This window comes from Heliangelus exortis, chromosome 2, assembly GCF_036169615.1.
Source record: "Heliangelus exortis chromosome 2, bHelExo1.hap1, whole genome shotgun sequence".
NCBI classification, from domain to species: domain Eukaryota; kingdom Metazoa; phylum Chordata; class Aves; order Apodiformes; family Trochilidae; genus Heliangelus; species Heliangelus exortis.
In genome coordinates this window covers 116,936,704-116,958,065 of record NC_092423.1, presented here as the reverse complement: position 1 = coordinate 116,958,065, position 21,362 = coordinate 116,936,704, and the positions used below count along the sequence as shown (strand labels likewise).

The 21,362-nt window shown below is 36.8% G+C and overlaps 1 protein-coding gene across 4 annotated transcripts in view; it reads left to right on the top strand.

Moving 5' to 3' along the window:
- Window positions 1–21,362, top strand: part of ARFGEF1 (ARF guanine nucleotide exchange factor 1) — an 88,529-nt gene that overhangs the window by 37,434 nt on the left and 29,733 nt on the right. For 2 of the 4 annotated variants that reach the window (XM_071737713.1, XM_071737714.1), the window contains exons 4-13: window positions 502–648; window positions 8,793–8,972; window positions 9,591–9,864; window positions 10,418–10,531; window positions 11,167–11,339; window positions 12,344–12,477; window positions 15,670–15,904; window positions 19,951–20,050; window positions 20,171–20,310; window positions 20,799–20,907. In XM_071737713.1, coding sequence (XP_071593814.1) covers window positions 502–648; window positions 8,793–8,972; window positions 9,591–9,864; window positions 10,418–10,531; window positions 11,167–11,339; window positions 12,344–12,477; window positions 15,670–15,904; window positions 19,951–20,050; window positions 20,171–20,310; window positions 20,799–20,907 — 1,606 coding nt within the window. The other 2 variants (XM_071737715.1, XM_071737717.1) reach the window with 2 other exon arrangements.

Here is a 21,362-nt window from a genome sequence, read left to right as displayed (position 1 = left end):
TTTGCAAGTACTCTCATGCTTGAGGTGTTCAGAAGAGGATTTTGATAGTTTTGTAATAAATTCCCTTTCAAAGTATCGAAGACGTAGAGAGAGAAAGGCATAACAGAATACTTAAAAACAGAAAACTAACTAGTAGCTTAAATAGAAAACATCTGTAGCTGATTTATCTAGTGTTAAAAACATTTATGTGCTGAATATATGTAAAGACTTGTGTGATATAAGTTAGTTTTTAGAATACTGCTTCTTTTTGAACATCATTAACTGATGAACAGAAGTTTTAATGTTAAATTTGCTGACAAACTTTGTGTTGGAGTTGCTGAGTGAAAATTGAATAAATCTGGAGTGCCTTTAAAAAATCCTTTGTTTTATGAAACTTGGAATAAAATGTACTGTTTTAATTACTCTGTACATGTTAGAGCTCTCAAGTGAATTTATTATAATGAAACACTGACTTATTTTTAATCTTTTCTTTATGTTGGTTTTTTTTTTTCTCCTCTCCAGAAACTTATAGCATATGGGCACTTGACAGGGAATGCTCCAGACAGCACAGCTCCAGGCAAAAAATTAATTGACAGAATTATCGAGACAATATGTGGCTGTTTTCAAGGCCCTCAAACAGACGAAGGGGTTCAGCTACAGATAATAAAGGTAATACAATCAATACTTTCAGTATTTTTAGTGGTGATAGCAGGAAGACATTCATGGGCTCAAGTTGAAAAGCAGAAGTAATTAGTTTGTAAATAGAATTATTCCTGATCCTGTTTGTTTGAGATGGAAATTCCATCTTATATTTCTTCCTTTGCTCTCTCACACTGCATTTTGAGTGAATTCATGACTGTGACCTGAGGTCTTGCACTCAGACCACTGAGTGAAATTTCATTCACAGAATAACAGTGGAGCTCACTAATTGTGAAGAATTACTGTCGAATAATCCTGCACTCCCAGTGGGGAAGATGGTAGTTAAGCAGCAGATTTTTAAATCCACTTTGGAATTACTTTATGAAATGCAAGTCAACCTGGCAGTCAGTCGTTACCATGGTAGCTTTCTGCTGCTGTGTCCTAGACAGCTTGAAGGGGAGGTCTAGGTTTTTTTCCATAAATATTGCATGTGGAGTTTGTACAAAAAAGTGTTTCTGGGGAACCTTACTAGTTTTCTGTTTGCACCTATTAATTATGAGAAATTATTATGCCAGCTAATAGAAGCTAGCCACTTAGTGGGAATACTATACCCTACTCCTGTAGCAATAGTCTCTGAATGGTTGTGATGATGGGCAGTAATGAAGAACACAGCTTAAGTTATTTAGGAGGAAAGGAGTGTTTGTTACCTCATATTCTTGTATGCATGTGTCATAAGGTGGTGATGTTTCTTTCAGATTGTATTTACTTGTTTTACTGCAGGGTGGGTGCTTTTTTGTCCTAGCTTTTTTATAGCTGAAATCTTGGTTTTTCTTGACACTGGGAGTGCAGAGCTTCTCCAGCAGATAGTTATTACAAATGTTGGTTTACATTGCTGTTGTGTAGATTTGTTGTGTTGTTTCACCCAAGCATTTAAGACATTTTTTCATCTTTAAAAGTTTTTGTTGATTTCAGCTTTCAGGGGCTGAAACCATTGTATCTCCCTCTCACTGGAATACCCTACTCTGCAAATGCGTTTTATTCCAGTTTTCCCTGCCTGAAGGGTGGTTATGTGTAAGCTGATATTCCTCTGTCAGAAAAAATAGTTGAGAAAGTAAATTCCTGAACAATTGTAAAATGCACTGAGTGTGCAAAACTACATTTAGTGCCTTCGTTTTTTGACTAGCTAATTACTATGTTAGAATGCCTGGGAAAGTGGAGAGTACTGTTTTGGCTTGTTTGACTCAGTGTTCATCCAGTACACTAAACACTATAAAAAGCATCAGCATTTGAAATAACCTTAGGAAAGACCAGAACTTTTTATTTTCTCTGGAGGGTTAATGAAACTGCTGAGTCAGTTATATTCACTTAGGCTTCATAAATCTTCAGTTCTGGACTGAGTGTGGACCCTGCTTCTCCAGTGTGATTTGAAGGATGGATCGTGTCTTTTCAAACTGTTCTGGGGTCCTGGTGATGAGTGTGGACTCTGAAGAATTTTAATTCCATCAGGGAGGTAGAAGGCAGGGGACCTGGGTCTCTCCCTTCCTGTGCTGGTGCTCTCAAGTTAATTCACAACACAAGCAGTGGTCCTGCAGGACTGCATGGTAAAATCTGAGAGCCATGATCACTCAGGCTCCATGATAGGGGTTATCTCAGTTCTGCATGCTGGTCAGACACCTCTTACCTAGCATCCTACCCCCAGTCTTAACATCTGGGAGCCAGCCTTGGATGGACTTCCAGTGCTGGAGACATCTGAAGTAGGTTCCCAACCAGAGCCACTTAGGCATTCTGAGAATTCTGCTGGCTGCAGAAGAAATAATCTTGCTGAGGCTGAGGAGTGTCATATGCCTTTTTTTAGGTATCTAAGGTCTGAGAGTTGGTGACCAGCCTGCCTTTTTATGGCACTATTTCTGCTTGCATGTCCACAGTTCAGCTCTGTAATCCCCTTGTTCCTTCATCTGCAGACTCCATGATGAACCAGACTGGCATGACCTGGCATGAACTCCATGATGAACCAGACTCCCCTCTCCTCCCCTTGTAATTTAGTTCGATTTAGTGTAATTTTGAAAGAAAACCATGCAAATTTTGTTCAGTTGTTATGGTGAGGATTGCTGGGGCAGAAAGAAAGCAAGTAATTAGGCTACTGCTGCCATTGCAAATTGTTTAATTCAAATTATGTTTGAAACAGCCTCTCTTGGATGAATGTTATTGCCTTCAGGCTTGCTCTGCTGGGGCTATTATGGCATTTGTGGTGCATGTGTGCAAACTTCCTGTTGACACCTGCAGAGAGTTTAGTTGAAGGGCTGTTTACATTTCTATCTGACCTTTGTTCCTGAAGAACTACAATTATGACAAGATTTTTTTAATTTTTTTTTTTTAATCTGTGAAGAAGGAATAGAGATGAAAGAAGGATGGAACATGAGGTCAAATGTTTATCATATGTTTTCCTTCCTTGGTCTGCTGTATAGTCAGTATTTGTTATTATCTAGGTAGTCTTACAACTTAACTTGCTCATGTTTGGCAAAGAAAATTTTGTGTGTGTGCTTGATAGCTGTAGTTTGAAAAGTTGAATGCTATTTTCATGCCTGCTTTCTGGGTCTTCCATGTGCAACAAGCTGCTCTAAGGTTAACACCTCTATGTGGCTTTTTACAACTAGTCAGGCCCTCAGTATGACCAGTGGCCATGGATGAAGGAAAGTTGAATCAAACATTGCTTGCACAATTCACCTTTTGAAAATAACTAAAAATAGAGGACAAATCAGTTGGATTACAGAATGGGAAGACTGCAGAAGCTAACTAGTTCTGAGGAATGAGGAAAATTGTAGGTTTGACAGAATTTTGACAAAACATGTGAAAACAGATTCCAAATTGAGAAGACCCTCACAAAAAACTTACTCAGTTCTATATTCTGTTGTGTTTCAGTACTGTGGAATGCTAAGTAACTTAATCATCCACAATACCATGTAGTAGTATTGTGGCTTTTTGTATAAAAAAATCCTACGAAAATTAAGTCTGCTGAGAATAAAAGGAGCTGAGGTTTCTGGAATGGTTTGAGAAATAAAATGATGAGGCAAGAGGTTTCCTGCCCAAATCTTTGTATTTTGAGGCTTTTATTTTGAATTAATGGCTAGGACTGGTTACTTAACCTGAAAATGTTATCCTGTCATTTTATAATTTAATTTTTTTGAGAAATAACATGTTTCCTTGCAAAATAGGTATCAGTTTAATTCCATGTTAGATTCTAGCTCATTTTGAACACCTAACTTTACAGTGATAAACCTAAATAAAACTTTTCTGTTCTTCATTCTTTATATGGCCTCCCATAGGAGAAACTGGAACATAGTTCTGCAGTTTCCACAGTCATAATCCTTCAGTATGATACAGGGCTGGTGACTGACCATGTGTGTGTGAATACAGATAATTTTAGTCTTAAAATTTATATTAAGTAGAAAAGAATAATTTTAATAAAATACTAAGTGTTAATTAATCTGTTGTTGCTAAAATCTGGTGTAGAATCTAGGATAGGACACTGTTTATTTAAATAATTCTCTTGACTGTAAGAGCATGCATGAAGAAAACTGTGTATTTTTCTATTTTTCATACCTTTGTAGTGTGTATTCTGTATTCTACAGGCCACCTAGCCAGGATGAGGAGGTGGATAAGATACTTTATAGGGAGTTGGGTAAGACCTCAGGGTCTTTACTCTTGTTCTCATGGGGACTTCAACTTCCCAGATATCTTCTGGAAATATAATACAGCAAAGGGAGAACAGTCCTGAAGGTTCCTCGAATGTGTAGGTGGTTGAGTCTCCATCCCTGAATGTGTTTAAAAATTCTCTGGATGTGGTGGGTTATCACAAATAGGGTAGTAGGGGTAGGACAAGGTTGGACTCAATGATCTTGAAGGTCATTTCCAGCCCGAGCAAGTCTGTGATTCCCATAGGTCTTCACAGTTGGTAAACTAAGTCAGGTAAATGTAGGCCTTTAACATAATTGACTGAATAATTTGGAAATAGTAAAAAGCAGATCATCTCATCCCTTGTTCCCAAATAAAACGTTGCATGGAGGAATACATTACTGCATTCTGTACATTTACTTTTTTTTTAACTGTCATAAGTTAAACAAGTATTTATCTGTGAAGGTTATTTGATGTATCTTTTGCTTCGTGGTTTAAGGACTTAAGTGCCCTATATTTTTCCCAAAATTCAGTCATGGTTTTACAAAGGTTTCCTTCTGTGCCTGAAGAACAGCGAAGGAAAGAAGGCTTTTTCTTTAATCATCTCTCCTTAGCTCACACTGAAGATATTTGGATGAAAACAGATGAGCTAAGTGTGACAAGAATGAGTGGGAACTCAGCTGCAAGAAGCCTTGAGGAAGAAATTTTTACCATGGTGGAAAAGAACAACCTGATGCTGCAACTCCATAGTCAGCAGAGCCACTACTGTAGCTTTGTTGTTCTAACCTCTGCAGACCAGATTTTTCTCTCTAGGTTTTGTCCTAGATGTTGTCTTACCTTACACCTTGTCCTGGCATGTGTTTAATAGTCTGGATCGAATAAAATCACTTCTGAAACAACATAACCCAAATGTAACAAACATAACCCAAAGAACAGGAAGAACACATGGAGTTTTTTGGTTTGGTTTTAATTGCATTAATACATGGCCATTAAAATAGCACAGGTAGCTTCATGCCCCAGACCTGTTGCAAAGTAAGCAGCAAGAGTGTATGACTGGGAGACAGTCACAGCTTTTGTTGTTCACCCCTCAAGGACGTGCATTGCTCTGCAGAAGTTTGAGACTTCATGCTTAATCCTGCTTAACTGGGGACTGTTGTTGAGGTGGTTGCCTTCTGTTCATCTGTCTCCCCTCTCATCCTCCTTCCTTGCAGTAGATTCAGTGGCTGTTTGGCCTCAGAGTGAGGCTGGGGAGTAATGTGACACTAAAGTGAGTAAGGGAAAGATAAATTTTCTAACATGTGAGTTGACACGGGTTTCAGAGGTGCAGGTCTGCTGCTTCTGGTTGTAAGCTGTGGTTTCTTGGGATTAGCTGTCATGCCAGTTGTGATGAACTCTTCTAGGATACAGAATGAGGTGATATTTAGGGCATACAGTCAAATAGATCCATTAATTAAAACTACCAAGAAGGAAGGATGGTGTCAGTAAGTAATTGTAAAATATTTTCTGTCTCAAGTTTCCTCTCATATTTCTGCTCAGTTGTGATAGTAGAGGAAGAGAAGTGGCTCTGAGACATGAAGCATGACTGATAGCCTTAGGATGACTCTAAATGGAAATGTGAAATATATTTTAAAAAAAAAAAAGATAATTCTTTACAAATATGTATTGTAATTGTTAGGGTTCGTTGTCTCTAGTGCCTGAGTAGAAAAGAAAACCAAAGAACTGACTGTCAGGTCCTCTGTAGCAGTGTTTAACTCTTTGATAGATAGATATCTGCAAGGAGATTCCCTGCTGGAGAGACTGATTTTTCAGTCTACATAGAAGCTATTCAGTGAAGTTGGATTAGTATGTGAAAAGAGGGGTGTGTGTGTGTGTGTGTGTGTGTGTGTGTGTGTGTGTGTGTGTGTGTGTAAACGTTTCTTTGACTCCACACCCCCTTATCAGGTGGCATGAAAAGAGCCAAGCTCTAGTAGTCATAATGAGCGCACAGAAGAAATTCAGGAAATATAGGCTCCTAAGCCAATTAAAATAAAAAAAACATAATCCATCTGTAGCCTTGTCACCTTTTCTACTGTGAGGCATGATCTCCTATTACTAAAAGTTGGGGAAAACTCTCCGTAAGATATCACTGAATAGAGGTGGAGTACTTCAATTTGGGTAGTTAAGAATTCGGTAAGGAGACAAAGTGACATGAAGGAGTAAGTATGAATTACATAGCTAGAACAAAAGAGATGGAGAATTGATCCCCACCCACCTGTGCCTATTAATTATTGTCCTAAATGATAAACCTTTGTATCCTAAATGGTATCTTCCAAGTGAGAAATTGGTGGTGGTTTTTAAACTTACTCCTTCTGATAATCTAGAGGAAGGTGTCCCTGCCAAGTGGCAAGGGGGGTGCTTCTTTTGATGCAGCCCAGGTTACAGTTCTGAGCTGCAAGTACACATTGCCCACCCATGTCCAGCTTTTCATCCCCCCACTACCTCCAAGTCCTTCTTGGCAGGACAGCTCTCAATCCCTTCATCCCCCAGCCTATCTTGATACTGAGGGTTGCACCAACTGATGTGCAGGGCCTTGCATTTGGTCTTGTGTAACTTCATGAGGTTCACACAGGCCAACTTCTCCAGCTTGTCCAGGTCCCTCTGAATAGCATTCTGTCCTTCAGGCATGTCACCCACACCTCCCAGCTTTGTGCTGTCTCCAAACTTACTGAGGGTGAACTGAATCCTGCTGTCAGTGTCATTGATGAAGATATTAAACAGTACTGGTTTAACAGTACTGGTTCCAGTATGGACCACTCATAGTCACCATTTGTCACTCATCCCAATCCGGATACAGCACTGGATTATATTACAGCTTTTGTATGTCCTCTTACCTGGCTGATGTTTCCATTAGCAGAAGCAGAGTATCAGTAAGTTCTGTGGAGTTACTGAATCATTGCACAGAGAGGGCAAATGAATTTCAACTTAACTTTCAACCTTCAGAAGGTTTCAGAAGGCCAGTGACATGTAAACTGAATTTGAGGAGGAAAAAAAAAAAAAAAGTATCAGTGGTCAGAGACCTAAGCTCCTTTAATGAAACCATTGACTACAGTTCACCTACCTCTGCAATTTTTTTTTCTTCAGTTGGTTGAATAGATTTTGGATTATTTTTTCTTTTGATTTTTGATTAAAAAAGACTTGTAGTAGGCATTTAGGCAGTGCTGCTTTGCAGATTGCAGTGTGAGATGCTGTTTAGTGGTAATGCAGATAAGGATGTTTACACTCCAATAAGAAATATAAGTACAGTCATCTATGTATATGCCTATTTATGTCCACTGAGGCACCACAGGTAGAATAAAAAGGCACCTTACATGGCCTGCTTAGCCAGGAGTAGAATTCAGGTCTCTTCAGCAGCAACTCTGTGAGGTGAATCTTTATTTTTCTTTTTCCTGTTAAACTGCAGTGATTTTTAAAGTGTTTGAGTGAGCAGTGGATACTCTTTGTCCAGTTGTTGGTACCATGTGTGGAGAGCAGTTCTGACGTCAGGAAGAGAAGTGAGGCATGGTTTCATGAGTAAATTACATAACATTTAATAACTTGAACTGTGACAAACTTAGGAAAGTGTGAGTTTTCCAGTGCTTCTAGTTCTTACTTTCCTTAAATAGCCCACTAAATCACTAACTCTGTCAAAGTCTTTAGTACATAAAATTCATTGATTTCTTGTATTAGACTACAGAGTTCATTATAAAAATATTTGTTGTGGCTCAAACTTTTTCACTTTCCTTCCACTCTCTAACACACCTGGCAATGTTTTCAGAATCTGTCTTCAACTTTCATCTCTGTTTCCACTCTTTAATCCAGTCTACCTGTACCTCATATAATACGTTCCTTACTTCTTGGTTGTCTGATCTTTCAGTGGCTTATTTGCATATTTTTGGCAAAAAAAGAGAAGTAGATACTAGCTCAAGTGAAAAGAAAGAAGTGCATTTCTACAGAAAATGCAACCAAAAAATTTAGCATATACCCAAATAAAGTATGTGGAAAGGCTAGTTGCTTCAGCTATAACTGCCTAATCTTATACTCAGTCTTTGTTTTACACACATATTTATTTGTAAAACCACTTTTGGACTCTTTGGATTGCTTTCTAGATTTTATCAGGTAGTCAGTTGGTTGTTCATGTTTTATATCTAGAAAATTCTAGGGTGCCTTTTATTAGCTACCTGTCTGGTAGCCCAGCCTCAGTCTATGACCAAACTCCATTAACTGGTTACTTCTTGTTGTTATATGCTATGAAACATGTATTTCCTAGGTATGTTGATTAAAACACTGTCAATTTAATGTAACTGCTCTGTATCCCAATGTGGCTACCCATGTACATGGAAAAACTTACTTGAACTGCAGTTCAAGATATGGGCTTGGTTGTATTTTTAAAGTAATGTAAGTATTTATTGATTTGCGAACTATTTGATTGACAAGAAAGCTTTTGACTGGAAAAAATATTTATGAGTTTTTATTTATTTATTTAGGCTTTGCTCACTGCAGTAACATCTCAACACATAGAAATCCACGAAGGAACTGTGCTGCAAGCTGTAAGAACATGTTACAATATTTATCTAGCAAGCAAAAATCTCATAAATCAAACCACAGCCAAGGCCACTCTAACACAAATGCTGAATGTCATTTTTGCACGTATGGAAAATCAAGCAGTGAGTATCTCAGTATCTTTATATAGAAAATAGCTCTTAAAAGCAATTCAGCTTGAGTTATTTATGTCATTATTGTTAAGTTCTTTTCCTTCCTTAACTTGCATACTTGTGGAATAAAAAAGATCTGGTATCTTACCTTGTTGTGTTTTGCATTTTGGAGTAGGTGGGAAATGTGTTTCTAGGGGGCTGGGGTTATGTATAGGATTTCAACTTACTGCAGTTGTCCTCTATATTTAATGTATATATCCAACTTCAGTTTCTATTGTCAGGCTGTCAAGAGATGCCTCACTAGCTGTGTAAGAATGCATAGGGAAATATTAGTGAAATGCTCCAATATTGTGATAATAAACACTGAGGAAAGTAACCCATGATTAAAACAAACCCCCCAGAACAATCCAAAAAACCTTTCCAATCATGAAATAATTTATGTTTTTTAACATTTTAATGTGTACTAGTAACTCACAGGTTCTTACATGTACTGTTGCAGCTTTATGAAAGCACTTTTTAAGCAAAGACCACAGAGATTTTGTGTTTATAAAATAATGCATACAATATGTATACAGCTCATTGTTTAGTTTTTGAGAATGAAATTCTGGCCTGATGGCAATGTTTTTGTAGCTTCAGGAAGCCAAACAGATGGAAAAGGAAAGACATAGACAACACCACCATTTACAGCAGTCTCCAGTAAGCCATCATGAGCCTGAGTCGCCTCATTTGAGACATATTCCAGCACAGGCTGATCAGCTGTCCAAAGAACATGAGAGAGAGCTTGACCACAGCACAAGTGACATGGACAAGAACCTTCAAGAAGATATAGAGGCAGAAAATGGATCTGATATTTCTAGTGCTGAAAATGAACAGACAGAAGCTGACCAAGCCACAGCAGCAGAAAGTAATCAGTGTGTATTTCTGTTTCATGGAGGGAGGGAAAAGGTCTGTAAAAAGAAAAGCTTGAGGACTGTCCTTGTTTCTCTTCTCTGAAATATGGAGGCAGGTGTATATTTCAAATAGTTGACTAATGCAAAACCTCTGTTGCCCTTGTTAGCACTTTCATACTTTATCACCAGTATTGTTTAGTCCTACACTCTGTTGTAGTCAATGTTGCAAAGATTCCTCTTTGCATCTATGTAATACTGGGAAAGTTTTTGACAATGACATCTCAAAACCAGTAAGTTTTCAGTGCTCATTGTACATGAAAATACAAAATTGATGCCTTTTGCTGGCATAGGCTAATGGGTTAATTACCATTTATAGGTCAAACAGAGCTTATGTTCTGCAAATACAATTTTCAAAGCATCCAAACACAGAGGTTTTTTTAATATACTCTCCTATTAATAGATTAGTAATTGAGTTTTTAAATACAAAATATTAACTGCACATGAAATATCACATTCATTTCTGAGCTTCTCATTAATATTTGTTGGGGTTTGTTTTTCTTTTTAAAGATCTTTCTAAAGCTGATGGAGGAACGTATGATGGTGAAAGCAATGAGTATGAAGAGAAGGCACAAGAAATTGTAGAAAGTATTGTGCAGGAAATGGTGAACATAGTAGTTGGAGGTATTATGTTAATCTCTGTCTAGTCAATAGCGACTGCAGTCTGAATCTTGGTATTAAAAATTATTTTAACGCTTCTGAACATTTAACTAAAGTATGTCAATATTTAAAGAACATCTGCTGAAGAAAACAGTTTCAATCGTCTGGCTTTAGCTGTGCATTATTTAGTAGTAAAATGGACAAGATCTGATACCTTAATTTACGCTCTCTATACTAGAGGCTAACCCTCTTTTTAAAATACAAATTCTTGTTCCTTTTATTTTTCTGTTTTGTTTCCATATAAACTCTTTATCTGTAGTAGCCTTTCTCTGTAGTATTAGTATAGTACTACATTTTTCAGTTTGGTGGAAAGTGTATATCAAATCAGCAATGTTTTTTCCCCCTGGTACTTCCTGGACACTTGGTAGAATGATGAACCTGGAAATGTAAAGTTACAAGTCATTTTTTATTGTAATTTTCATCAGTGAGAAGTAAGAGCATGTTTTTCCTTACATAGTGCCTTTTAAATTCTGACTTAACCTCTTCCTTATGATACTTTGCTTTTGATTCTTTTAAGTGTCATGTTTAAAGGCTCATTTTAATTTGCTTTCTCATGTAACATTTGTTTATAATATAATTTATAATATCTTTTCTGATAGATGTGGAAGGGACCGCTGAAAGTACAAGTGGCGACGGCACAATTGTAACATTAGAGGATGGCAGTGACAGTGAAAACATTCAGGCAAATGGAATTCCAGGGACTCCAATTTCTGTTGCTTATACACCATCTTTACCTGATGACAGATTATCTGTCTCTTCCAACGATACTCAGGTACAGGCAGTTATAAATTAGGAAATACCGGAAAAAGTAATGTATTTAAAGTGTTTTCCAGCACATGTGCAGACAGTGTTTAATATAATTTCATAAAAAATGTTACTTGGGTGAATTTGTAGCTGCCTCATAGGCTACAGTGTTCCAAGATTAGAAAACTCATTTCTATTTTTTTTGGAGTTCTCTTGAGAAATATAAAACTAGCATTCAATATACATAGTGAAGAACATAAGCCAATTATAGACATACTTGTATAATTTCAGTGTGCTCTTTTCAAATGATGGATATCTCAAGCCTATAGAATGACCTTGCTGCAATGATTTCAGATAAAGTTTCATGTCTGAGAGGATCTGATTTTCATTACAAAAAAAGATGTGAAAATGTACTTGCTCTGTTGTATCAGATCTCAGTGTGTATGTGCTATCAACTGACAAAGGATATCTGCTATCAAAGTGTACAGTATAATTAGGTTTGGAAATAATAGATTTTAAGCTTAAAAAGCTGTGGTCACATCTGCCATACAAATGGTAGATTAACATTGAGTGTGTTGCTTATACAAGGGACAACAATACATAATTAGAAGAACTTAGTAATAGGAGTGATTATTCTGCCACAGAAATTTTACCAGTTGTATGTCACAGATTTGTCATTAATTGCATTCTACTAAAATGTCAGTTTTTTTAAAAACTAGTTATCTACTGAAAATGTCTGAATACAATGCACTGCAAGTTACCTTACTTAAACTTGACCTACCTAATTTTATGACAGTCTTTAATTAATTCAGACTTTTTACTGAGATTACAGTCTGTATTGGTGATTCTGTTCATTTTAACTGGAATACAGGATGTTTTGTTGTTTTAGTTTAGTCTTGGAACCACAAAGTTAAATAGAATGAATTGGTTTTATTTGTATGATATGTTAGCTTCTTGTTGCTAGGAGGTGGGGATTTCCCTGCACACCCTGCTAATGCAAAATGGGATACTGAAATATGTTAACTTCTTTAGGAATCTGGAAATTCTTCAGGACCTACCCCTGGTGCTAAGTTTTCCCACATTTTACAAAAGGATGCCTTCCTTGTATTCAGGTCACTGTGTAAACTCTCCATGAAGCCCCTGTCAGATGGACCACCAGATCCAAAGTAAGTGGCATGAAGAAGAGTTCTCATAATGAATCTTTTCTGATTGGAAACAAAAAAACCTAGTAACTATTTTTGAGTGTTCTCAGTTATTGATGAAGTAATGGGATGGTGAAAAGAACCTAGAAACTTTGAAGGAAGGTACTTTTATGTTTTAATGCATCTTTTGTGTGGCAAATGAAAGCAACTGCTTCTTACCCTTCTATGTTTATAAGTTCCTTAACAATGCTTATACTTCCTGTAAATGGTAATGTTTTTCCTAGTTGTCCTTTAAAATGCTTTTCAGAAGGGTTTGTGAGGATCTTCAGGTATTTCTAGTGTTGGCTAACATTGCTCTGCTTTTAATACCTACATTCATAACCATTACTGTTTATGCCTCAGGGTTTCTTACATCACTTGAATATTAGGTATCCAGTCCACACACCCAGCTCTACTACATCTTAATAGAAGCTCCTCAGTTTAGTAGGATACCACTTATGATAAATGTGATAGTGTTTCAATCTTTTGCTCAAACTGGACACTTTGGACAGCCTGGTTAATCAAAACACAAATTTCTTAAAACCAAGTATTCATTTGGCAGTTTTGGAAATCTTGTTCTTTGATGATTCCATGTTTTCTATTTGGTTTAGGGAATTGTTTGTTTTAAGCAAAAAAAAAATTTAAAAATCCCCCTCTGTAGATGGATGGCAGTATTAGTTCTGAATGTTAGCAAAGAACTTTGCTTTTCCGATCTCTGGTACAATTTATATACATATTTTTTTGCACACTAGGAACAATTGTTATTAATTTTCAAGAGGAATGTTTTTTCTGCCTAAAATCTTAAAACTGTAGGATGGATTCTGATGACAGTGTAAGGCCTGAGATGTTCTTCAAAGTAAAATCAGCTTTACTGTTTCAGTGTCTAACTTTCAAAGCAGCTAACTGTATGGCAGTTTAACTGAGTCACTGATATGTGTCATGGACTTAATAAGCAGAAAAAAAATATGTAGTAGAAAAGGTTTTGAAGGGTTAGTCTGGAGCCATTTTCAAATGGTTATCTAGTGATGCATTATGGGAAGTCAAACCATTCAAGAATGAGAAGTGAGGCATGAGGTTTTTCCTCCCTATTTTTGAGAATTTGTCTTCCAGGAAATGCCTTGAAAATCCTGGGATTTTAGTGGATTCTCTGGGGTAAAGACTATCCATTTATTAAAGGCTTTATTTCAGAGGGGAGGAGCAGCCATAGCTTCACTTGGAATTCATGGAGTCCTTGACGTTTGTATTAGAACTGACTAAACTCTTCATATAGACCAGATTGGAGGAAATGGTGTTTAGGGCAACAGGAATTAAGTGCAAAGGCATTCAGAGATATCCTGTGTTTGGAGAAACACCTAGAATTTATCAGTGGTTCTGAGGCATTGATGGCTTTTTGAACTATTACAAAAATACTGTCATTAGAAGAGGAGACGTATGATACCTACAACTTTTATAAAGTCATTACTGCCTCTTTAAAAATTCTTTCCAATGAAATCGACTGTGAAGTCTGTAATGAAAATATTTTTAAATTTTAGGTAACTGGACACTGAGCTTTAGCTTACAATCACAGAGCTGGGAATAGAGATCGAGTTTGTGTTTCCTAGGAACCTGCTTAGTTTCTGTCTCCTTCCCTGGAATAAAATAAGATTGGGAAGAAATGTGTTGAAGGCTCACTTACTAGATTTTAGTCCTTAGAGTTGTTTTAAATTAAGTGGGTTTTACACATAATACTGAATCAATAAGGCCAGCAAGTCAGGACTGCACTTGTAAGCTGACACTTGCTGGAAGTAGCCCACATTTAATATTTTCTTTATGGTTTGAATTCTCCTGATATTTGAATTACTGTTTCATAGCAAAGTATGGTCTGGTCACGTACTGTTTTGCATCAGAGGAGAGGGTTATGTTAGGTTCCAGGTTCCATGCAGCTGTGCAGTGTCCAGAGCCAGGCATTTTCTTGAAGAACTCCTACAGGGAGCTGTTTTGGGGTATTAACTTTGACCTGCAGCCCATTAGGAGGAACAGAAGGAACGAATTCCTCACTCAGTCTGACTGGTTACATTTTGCTTCTCAAAAGCATCTTTAGCCAAAAAGTCTCCAGTTTGAGGTTATGTTCTTTGAGTTTGAAATGCTTCCAGATTTATTTCTCCTCCCCATTCCACCTTGCCAGTGTGTAGAAATCATTGAGTTTATTTACAACATACTTGTTATTAATTTGAATTTTTGTTTTTAGCTAAACTGGAATGACTTGGGTTTTTTCCCATTAAGTTTGTGTATTTGCAGTATACAGCAAATGCCTGACTATTGTGTGTGTCACTGGTTGACTTGAAATGCACCTTACTGTGTTTGGGCTGTACTGCATGAAAAATTTCCTGTTATTGTTTCATGGTTGATCTCTTGTCAGTAGGTGGTTGTTTAATGAAAGCTGTGGACTGTCTTGCTGGGAAAGCCATTTGTGTCTATGCATGTACTTCAGAAGAACTGTAGTCTTTCTTGAGATAATGAGAAGTGGGAAGGAGCATCAGGAGTCTTAAGGAGAGAATGCTTTCACCCAGAATGCTGTTTAAATTCCATTATATTTTTTATGGATGCAGATTTCCTTCACACCTTTTTCTGTAGATGGTTTTGGGGTGTTTTTTGTTGTTTTCTTTTTTTGCTTTTTCTTTTTTTTTTTCTTTTTTAAAGCATAAATGACAGCACAGGTCTGACATGAATCCTAGCTTACATCAGTCTCTAAGAAGCATAACATTATTGTTGAATACTTGATAATACTGCACTTGCCTGACTTTGCTACTGCCATGCTTAAAAAATGCACACTGTATCTTAGCTGCTCCTGGAGTAAGATGGAGCCAGTGGCTGATAAACAGTTAAAAAATACTCTTATTTGAGAAAAGAGATTTCAGTGTTGGGAGGAAGTAGATCAGGCAAGAACAGCTGTTGTCTGTTATGGTCTTTCAGCTCTCTTTCCATACTGGTGGGAAATAGAGGAGGAAGAAGAATTTCCACATTTTGGTAGTCAGGGCTCTGTAGATGGGCTGGAAATTTTAGATGGGATGTGTCAAATTTGAATTTATTTCATAAACATTTAACTTACAAAATCATTGTGGTGTATTGACTCTTCAAGAGAATGTTTTAATTTTTATGACTTTCCCTGGGCTGATACACTACATTGTTTTATTTTAGATCTCATGAACTGCGATCGAAGATCCTTTCATTGCAGTTGCTTCTTTCAATTCTGCAAAATGCAGGGCCTGTCTTCAGGACAAACGAGATGTTTATTAATGCTATTAAGCAGTATCTTTGTGTTGCACTTTCAAAAAATGGAGTCTCATCAGTTCCAGAGGTTTTTGAGCTTTCACTTTCCATATTTCTTACCCTCCTCTCAAACTTTAAGACTCATCTAAAGATGCAGATTGAGGTATGTTCACAACTTTCTAACTTAAAGGGGAAGGGGGGTGGGGGGACATTCTTCCTGTATCTCAGGTTTTGCTTTAAACTTGCCAGATTTTTCAATGTATGGAGGCTCTTTTTCACTAAGTGGTAGTAGACTTGCTTGCTCTCAAAGCCCACTTTGAGGAAATTTATTTGGAAAATATAAGGGCTAAGACTTGCTCTCTAATGTCAGAAGCAACGTGACCCTTGCAATAGTGTTAAGTTCTTTGGTGGAAAGTGATGGGATAAACATTTGTGGGATTGTTAAAAAAAAATTTTCCATCATATTTTTCAATGAAGTGCCTAATAAAGAAGTAGACCATTTCAACACTTAATAATAGGCCATAACATAAGAAATTTTACTATGTCAAACATGCTTTTACTGTTTGTGATTGAGGTGAATTTTGGAAATTATAACTTACTCATTACTATTACTATGTAAGTTGGTTACCTTCATTTAAAAAACAAATTATAAGTTGGCTGTAGCACAGTATTTATCACAGAATGATGCTGAAATTGAGAAATTAGAGGTTCTGAACAAGCTTGGTCCAATCAGTGCTCAATAATGTCCTTAGAAAGCTTTAGCTCTACCCTACATATTACAAACGAAGAAATTGAGCACACTCATGAAAAGACTATGTGATATATGGTTTTGCAAAGGAATTCTTGAATAAAAGTTAGTGACTTGAAATGCATTGTGGATTCTCTTTGAGATTACTTGAACTGATTTCCTTCTCTGGCTGTTGGATTATGGTAGCTACTTCCCTTTGTATATCAGGGCCTATATCAATGTATGGCATGAAAAAGATGATTTTACTTCCTTGGGTCTCAAAAGGTCACTGTTTAGCTCCTTGACTCATAGTAGTGTATGCACTGTGTTCCTGCTGGTCATTTTGGTAATTTTATGTTTTGGGAGGTGATGAAAATACTGAAGCCTATGAATTGCCCCATAAGTGTGGAGGTTAAGTACATGAAAAGATGCTGAGAAATGCTGGTAATGTTGCTGTTAAAAGGACCTTGAATTCAGAGACTTCTTCGTCTATGGATATTATTGTGTAATTTTTCATGTTGTGGCAGCTTTGGAGGAAGAACCTCATTTTGCCAGTACCACAAAAAAAGGGAATAGTGTTCTGATCACTTACCGAGTTATTTTGAAGTCTTTTTGCAGAAGAAACAATAGGATTTCCAATATTTCTTTGAACATAGCTTGGATAGATAAACAGCTTTGATGATTGATACATGATTCATTCATGTACTGTGAAATTATGATGTATTTTGAAGACTTTCAGGACAAACTGTGTGTGCTCTACATGACTGTAGTGAATTTGCAGCGTTGAGCACATCAGACTGGGCTGAGCAGCTCTTGAGTTGCACAGCTTGCTTCTCAGAAAGTGTTGGACTCACTATGTGCTCACAGATCTTACAAGTCAGTGTGTAGGTGGGAAATGCATTGCAAGCCAGCTTCCCTGACAGAAATTTGATGAGCTTCTATTGTTGCAAACCTTTCCTCCAATTCCAAGCAGAAAACGAAGGGCTGTCTGAGGAAAACTGGGTATAGGATAACTTACAGTATCTTAGCAGATTCTAGACTATGCTAAATCAGGACCATTACTACATGGCAGGGCTCCATTTCTTCCTCACAAATGTGAAAGCCAAAGTATCCATCTATTACAAAGCAGGAGGGACAGCAAATTCTAGAAATGTTCTTTTTCCTGCTTGTGATCTGAGAATTCCTCTTCTTTCAGCTACAGATCCTAAAGGTTACCCAGAACACGTGGGTAGACAAGTAGATAAATTTACATTCAGTTAATGTCTTGGAGCTGTAAGGAGAGCCATATGCTCTCATTTATAATGTGCAAAATCTATATATTTTGGGACTGAGGCTGCATTCTTAATCTGTGTAAGAAATTTTTGGCATATTTTGAAATAATAGTTTCAGAGTTTGTTGCAAGTGGCCCTCAAAATGGTTCTTGGATTTAAATGTTCAGCTAATGCTGCCCTCTGACTTAAAATTGAGTTCTGTCAATTGAACTGTAACTGTATCTCTAAATGTGTAAATTAATTTATGTGTAGCAAATCAAGACCTAGATATCAGGGGATTTGGGGTGCATTTAACTACACTTACCACTTTTTCATAACTATGAATAAACTCTCAAAGCTCCTTCTTTTCAGTTGATCCAACAAAATATTTAGCTCTTTTCTGGTTTACTTTTCTGATATGCTAGGAATAAGGTCTCAATTTTGTGACATAAATTTCAATAAGTAACATTGAGAGAATTTTTAAATACCAGAAATGTAAATAATCAGTACAGTTTTAAGGAACTGTTCATTCAAAAATATTCTTTTCCAAAGTTGGCCCCAGAAGCAAAGAAGCTGTGTCTCAGAAGCCTAGAGATTTGAAGAGGTTTTGTAGTATGCAGACCTTCTAGAAAATGTTTTTCCTAGTTTAGATTTGGGTTTAATTTTTATTTATATTTTTTATTTTATTTATATTTTTCTCTGCTCCATCTGTGACTTCTTATTTTGTATTCTCTACCAGAGAAAAAAAAAAAATCCCTCTTCCAGAGGGTAAATAACATGACTGGCTTTTAGTTAAAAAATCATACAGCAGTAGATATATAACTAAAGATTGCTCATAGCATGATCTTTATTATTCCTCTATCGGGATTACACGAAGTTGTAGCTAAAATCAGTAGTCTTTGAGTACTAGTTCTTGAAACTAGTACAAGTACTTAAAACTCTTTGATCTGTTATATATTGAACTCCTGATGTTTTGTAGGGATGTTTTCCTTACTAAGACTAGCAATTGGGGTTGTGCTCTGTGACTCTTTCTCTAAAGAGGCCAATAAAATGAGAATATTGTTGGTGCATTTTGCTTTTGAGCATCAAAGTTGCTTAAAAATCAATGTTGCCATTTTCCCCAGGCATGTGACTTAAAGCAAAATCAGCCTTATGCTTCTCTGTACCTGGCTAATAGCCTAAAATTCTGTTAAAATTCTGTGGTATAAGAGCATATCCAATATTAAACCCAAGGGTACTTATATATTTAGATGTTCACATGCTGCTGCCAGAGAAGAGGATCTTGATGGCTTGAGTCTATTGGCAGCATTCTAGAAAAAGCATATGTCAGTGACTTTGGTAGCCACAACTGGCTGTGAAGAGATGATCTCTCAGAAGTTCAGAACTATGATGTAATGCTGTGTAGGATGGTTGATGTAATGCCATGTAGTGTTCCACATTTTCAGTTCATGTCCTGTTATAGCAGTTGCTGCTGCTAAGGGAAGAAGTGAGAAAAAAGTCTGCCCTAGCTGTTAAGTGTTCTCAGCTGAAATATTCAGCTAAAATACTAATGGATTTGGTGAGGAACTGATTGAGAGAGGATAAAATAGTCTCTGTTCCAAACAAAAGCATCTGTACTGAAGTGATTTGGGGGAAAATTAATACCTCTTTTAGGGAAGAGTAACTTTCCAGTTAGTGGACCTGATGCATTTTTTAATGCTGTGCCTTACCCGTACCCTTCTTCCAGTAATACTGGAAAGTGATTCTTTTTTTCAAGATGTTTCCCATCTAATGAATATGCAATACTTAAATTGTCTTAAGTGGCTGCTTGTTACGTTTGTGCCATAAAATCATCACCTCAGAGAGAAGATATTTTCTGGTGAGGTAATACATCTCCTTTCATAATCCCAAATGAACTCTAACAGCATCTTAGCTTTCTTGCTAGGCTAAATTATCCTGCTGGGCTTCACAGAGTTCCCAATTGTTCTATTTTTTTGAGTGATCAGAATATAAACCAAATTTTTTATCTAGAAAAAAAATCCAGGAGTACATAAGTAATAATTCTAATTTCTAACTTGAATGTATCAGGTATAAGTTATATTTCCTTCTTTTCTTCTTTTTTTTTTTTCTTATCTCCTGTACCTCTAAAATGCTGCTTTCATAATTATGTCAAATATCAGCCATCAAAGTTAGTGACTGTGTTTGTAATAGGTTTTTTTTTTTTTTCTTCCCTCTTCCTGGAATATGTGTTAGGTTTTCTTCAAAGAAATTTTCCTGTATATCTTGGAAACTTCTACTAGCTCATTTGATCATAAGTGGATGGTTATACAAACCCTGACAAGGATATGTGCAGGTATTAAGCACCGTTTGGTTCTAGTTTATACATTTTTATGCTAAAGAACAAAACTGTACTTGCCTTTTATTGAATCATGTAGTTTTTGTTCAAAATCTGACAGTGTCACTTTGTTTATAGATGCCCAGAGTGTAGTGGACATTTACGTGAACTATGATTGTGACTTAAATGCAGCAAATATATTTGAAAGACTGGTTAATGACTTATCAAAGATTGCTCAAGGAAGGGGTAGCCAAGAACTCGGCATGTCCAATGTTCAGGTAAAAATGCAACAAATTTTATGAAGCTTTGTGTTACCTGGGAAAGAATCATAGATTTATAGAATGGTTTGGAAGGAACCTTAAATGCCATCTAGTTCCTGCCCCTAGACCAGGGTGCTCATGGCCCCATCCAGCTTGGTCTTCAACACTTCCAGAGAGAGGGTATCCACAACTTCTCTGGAAAACCTGTTCCAGTGTCTCACCACCCTCACAGTAAAGAATTCCTTCCTAATAGCCAATCTAAATCTGCCTCCTTCCAGTTTGAAGCTGGTCCCTCTTGTCCTGTTGCTACTATATGGCTGTGCAAAATGTCCCTTCCCAGCTTTCCTGCAGGCCCTTTCAGGTACTGGGAGGCTGCTATAAGATCTCCCCAGAGCCTTCTCTTCTCCAGGCTGGAGAACCCCAGCTCTCTCAGCCTGTCTTCCCAGGAGAGGTGCCCCAGACTATGCTTGGTTCTACTCATGTATTGCTTTTGATATCTTTTCTAGGAATTAAGCTTGAGAAAAAAAGGATTGGAGTGCTTAGTTTCAATCTTGAAGTGCATGGTGGAGTGGAGTAAGGATCAATATGTAAATCCCAATTCTCAGACAACTCTTGGTAAGACATGAGCTGTGTTTCTTCTGGTTTCAGTGAAGAACTGCTGCAAGAATTTGGTTGATGTTTCCAGTATTTTCATACTGTTAATGTCCAGATTACTCTTGCATTAAAAAAGAGAGTAAATAAACTTTTCTTTGGTAGAATATTGGTAAGTTTGGACTGGTGTCATTTGAACAAGTTGTCTTAAGTTGTCTTTTATGAATTGTATTAATCCCTAGAAAGCTACTACACTGAGAATTACTAAATCCTGTTATTTCTGTATTTCTAATTTTAAAAATACCACAAAATTCCTCTTACTTCATTGATAAAATTACTCCTAAAGCAAGCTGGATGGAGAGCATTTCTTTTATTTATTAATAAATAGCTATAGAACTTTGAATGGTGTTAGCAGTGAAGCAACTAAATCATTACTTTTTTTTAAATCTAAACTGACGTGGAAAGTACTAAGCTTATGT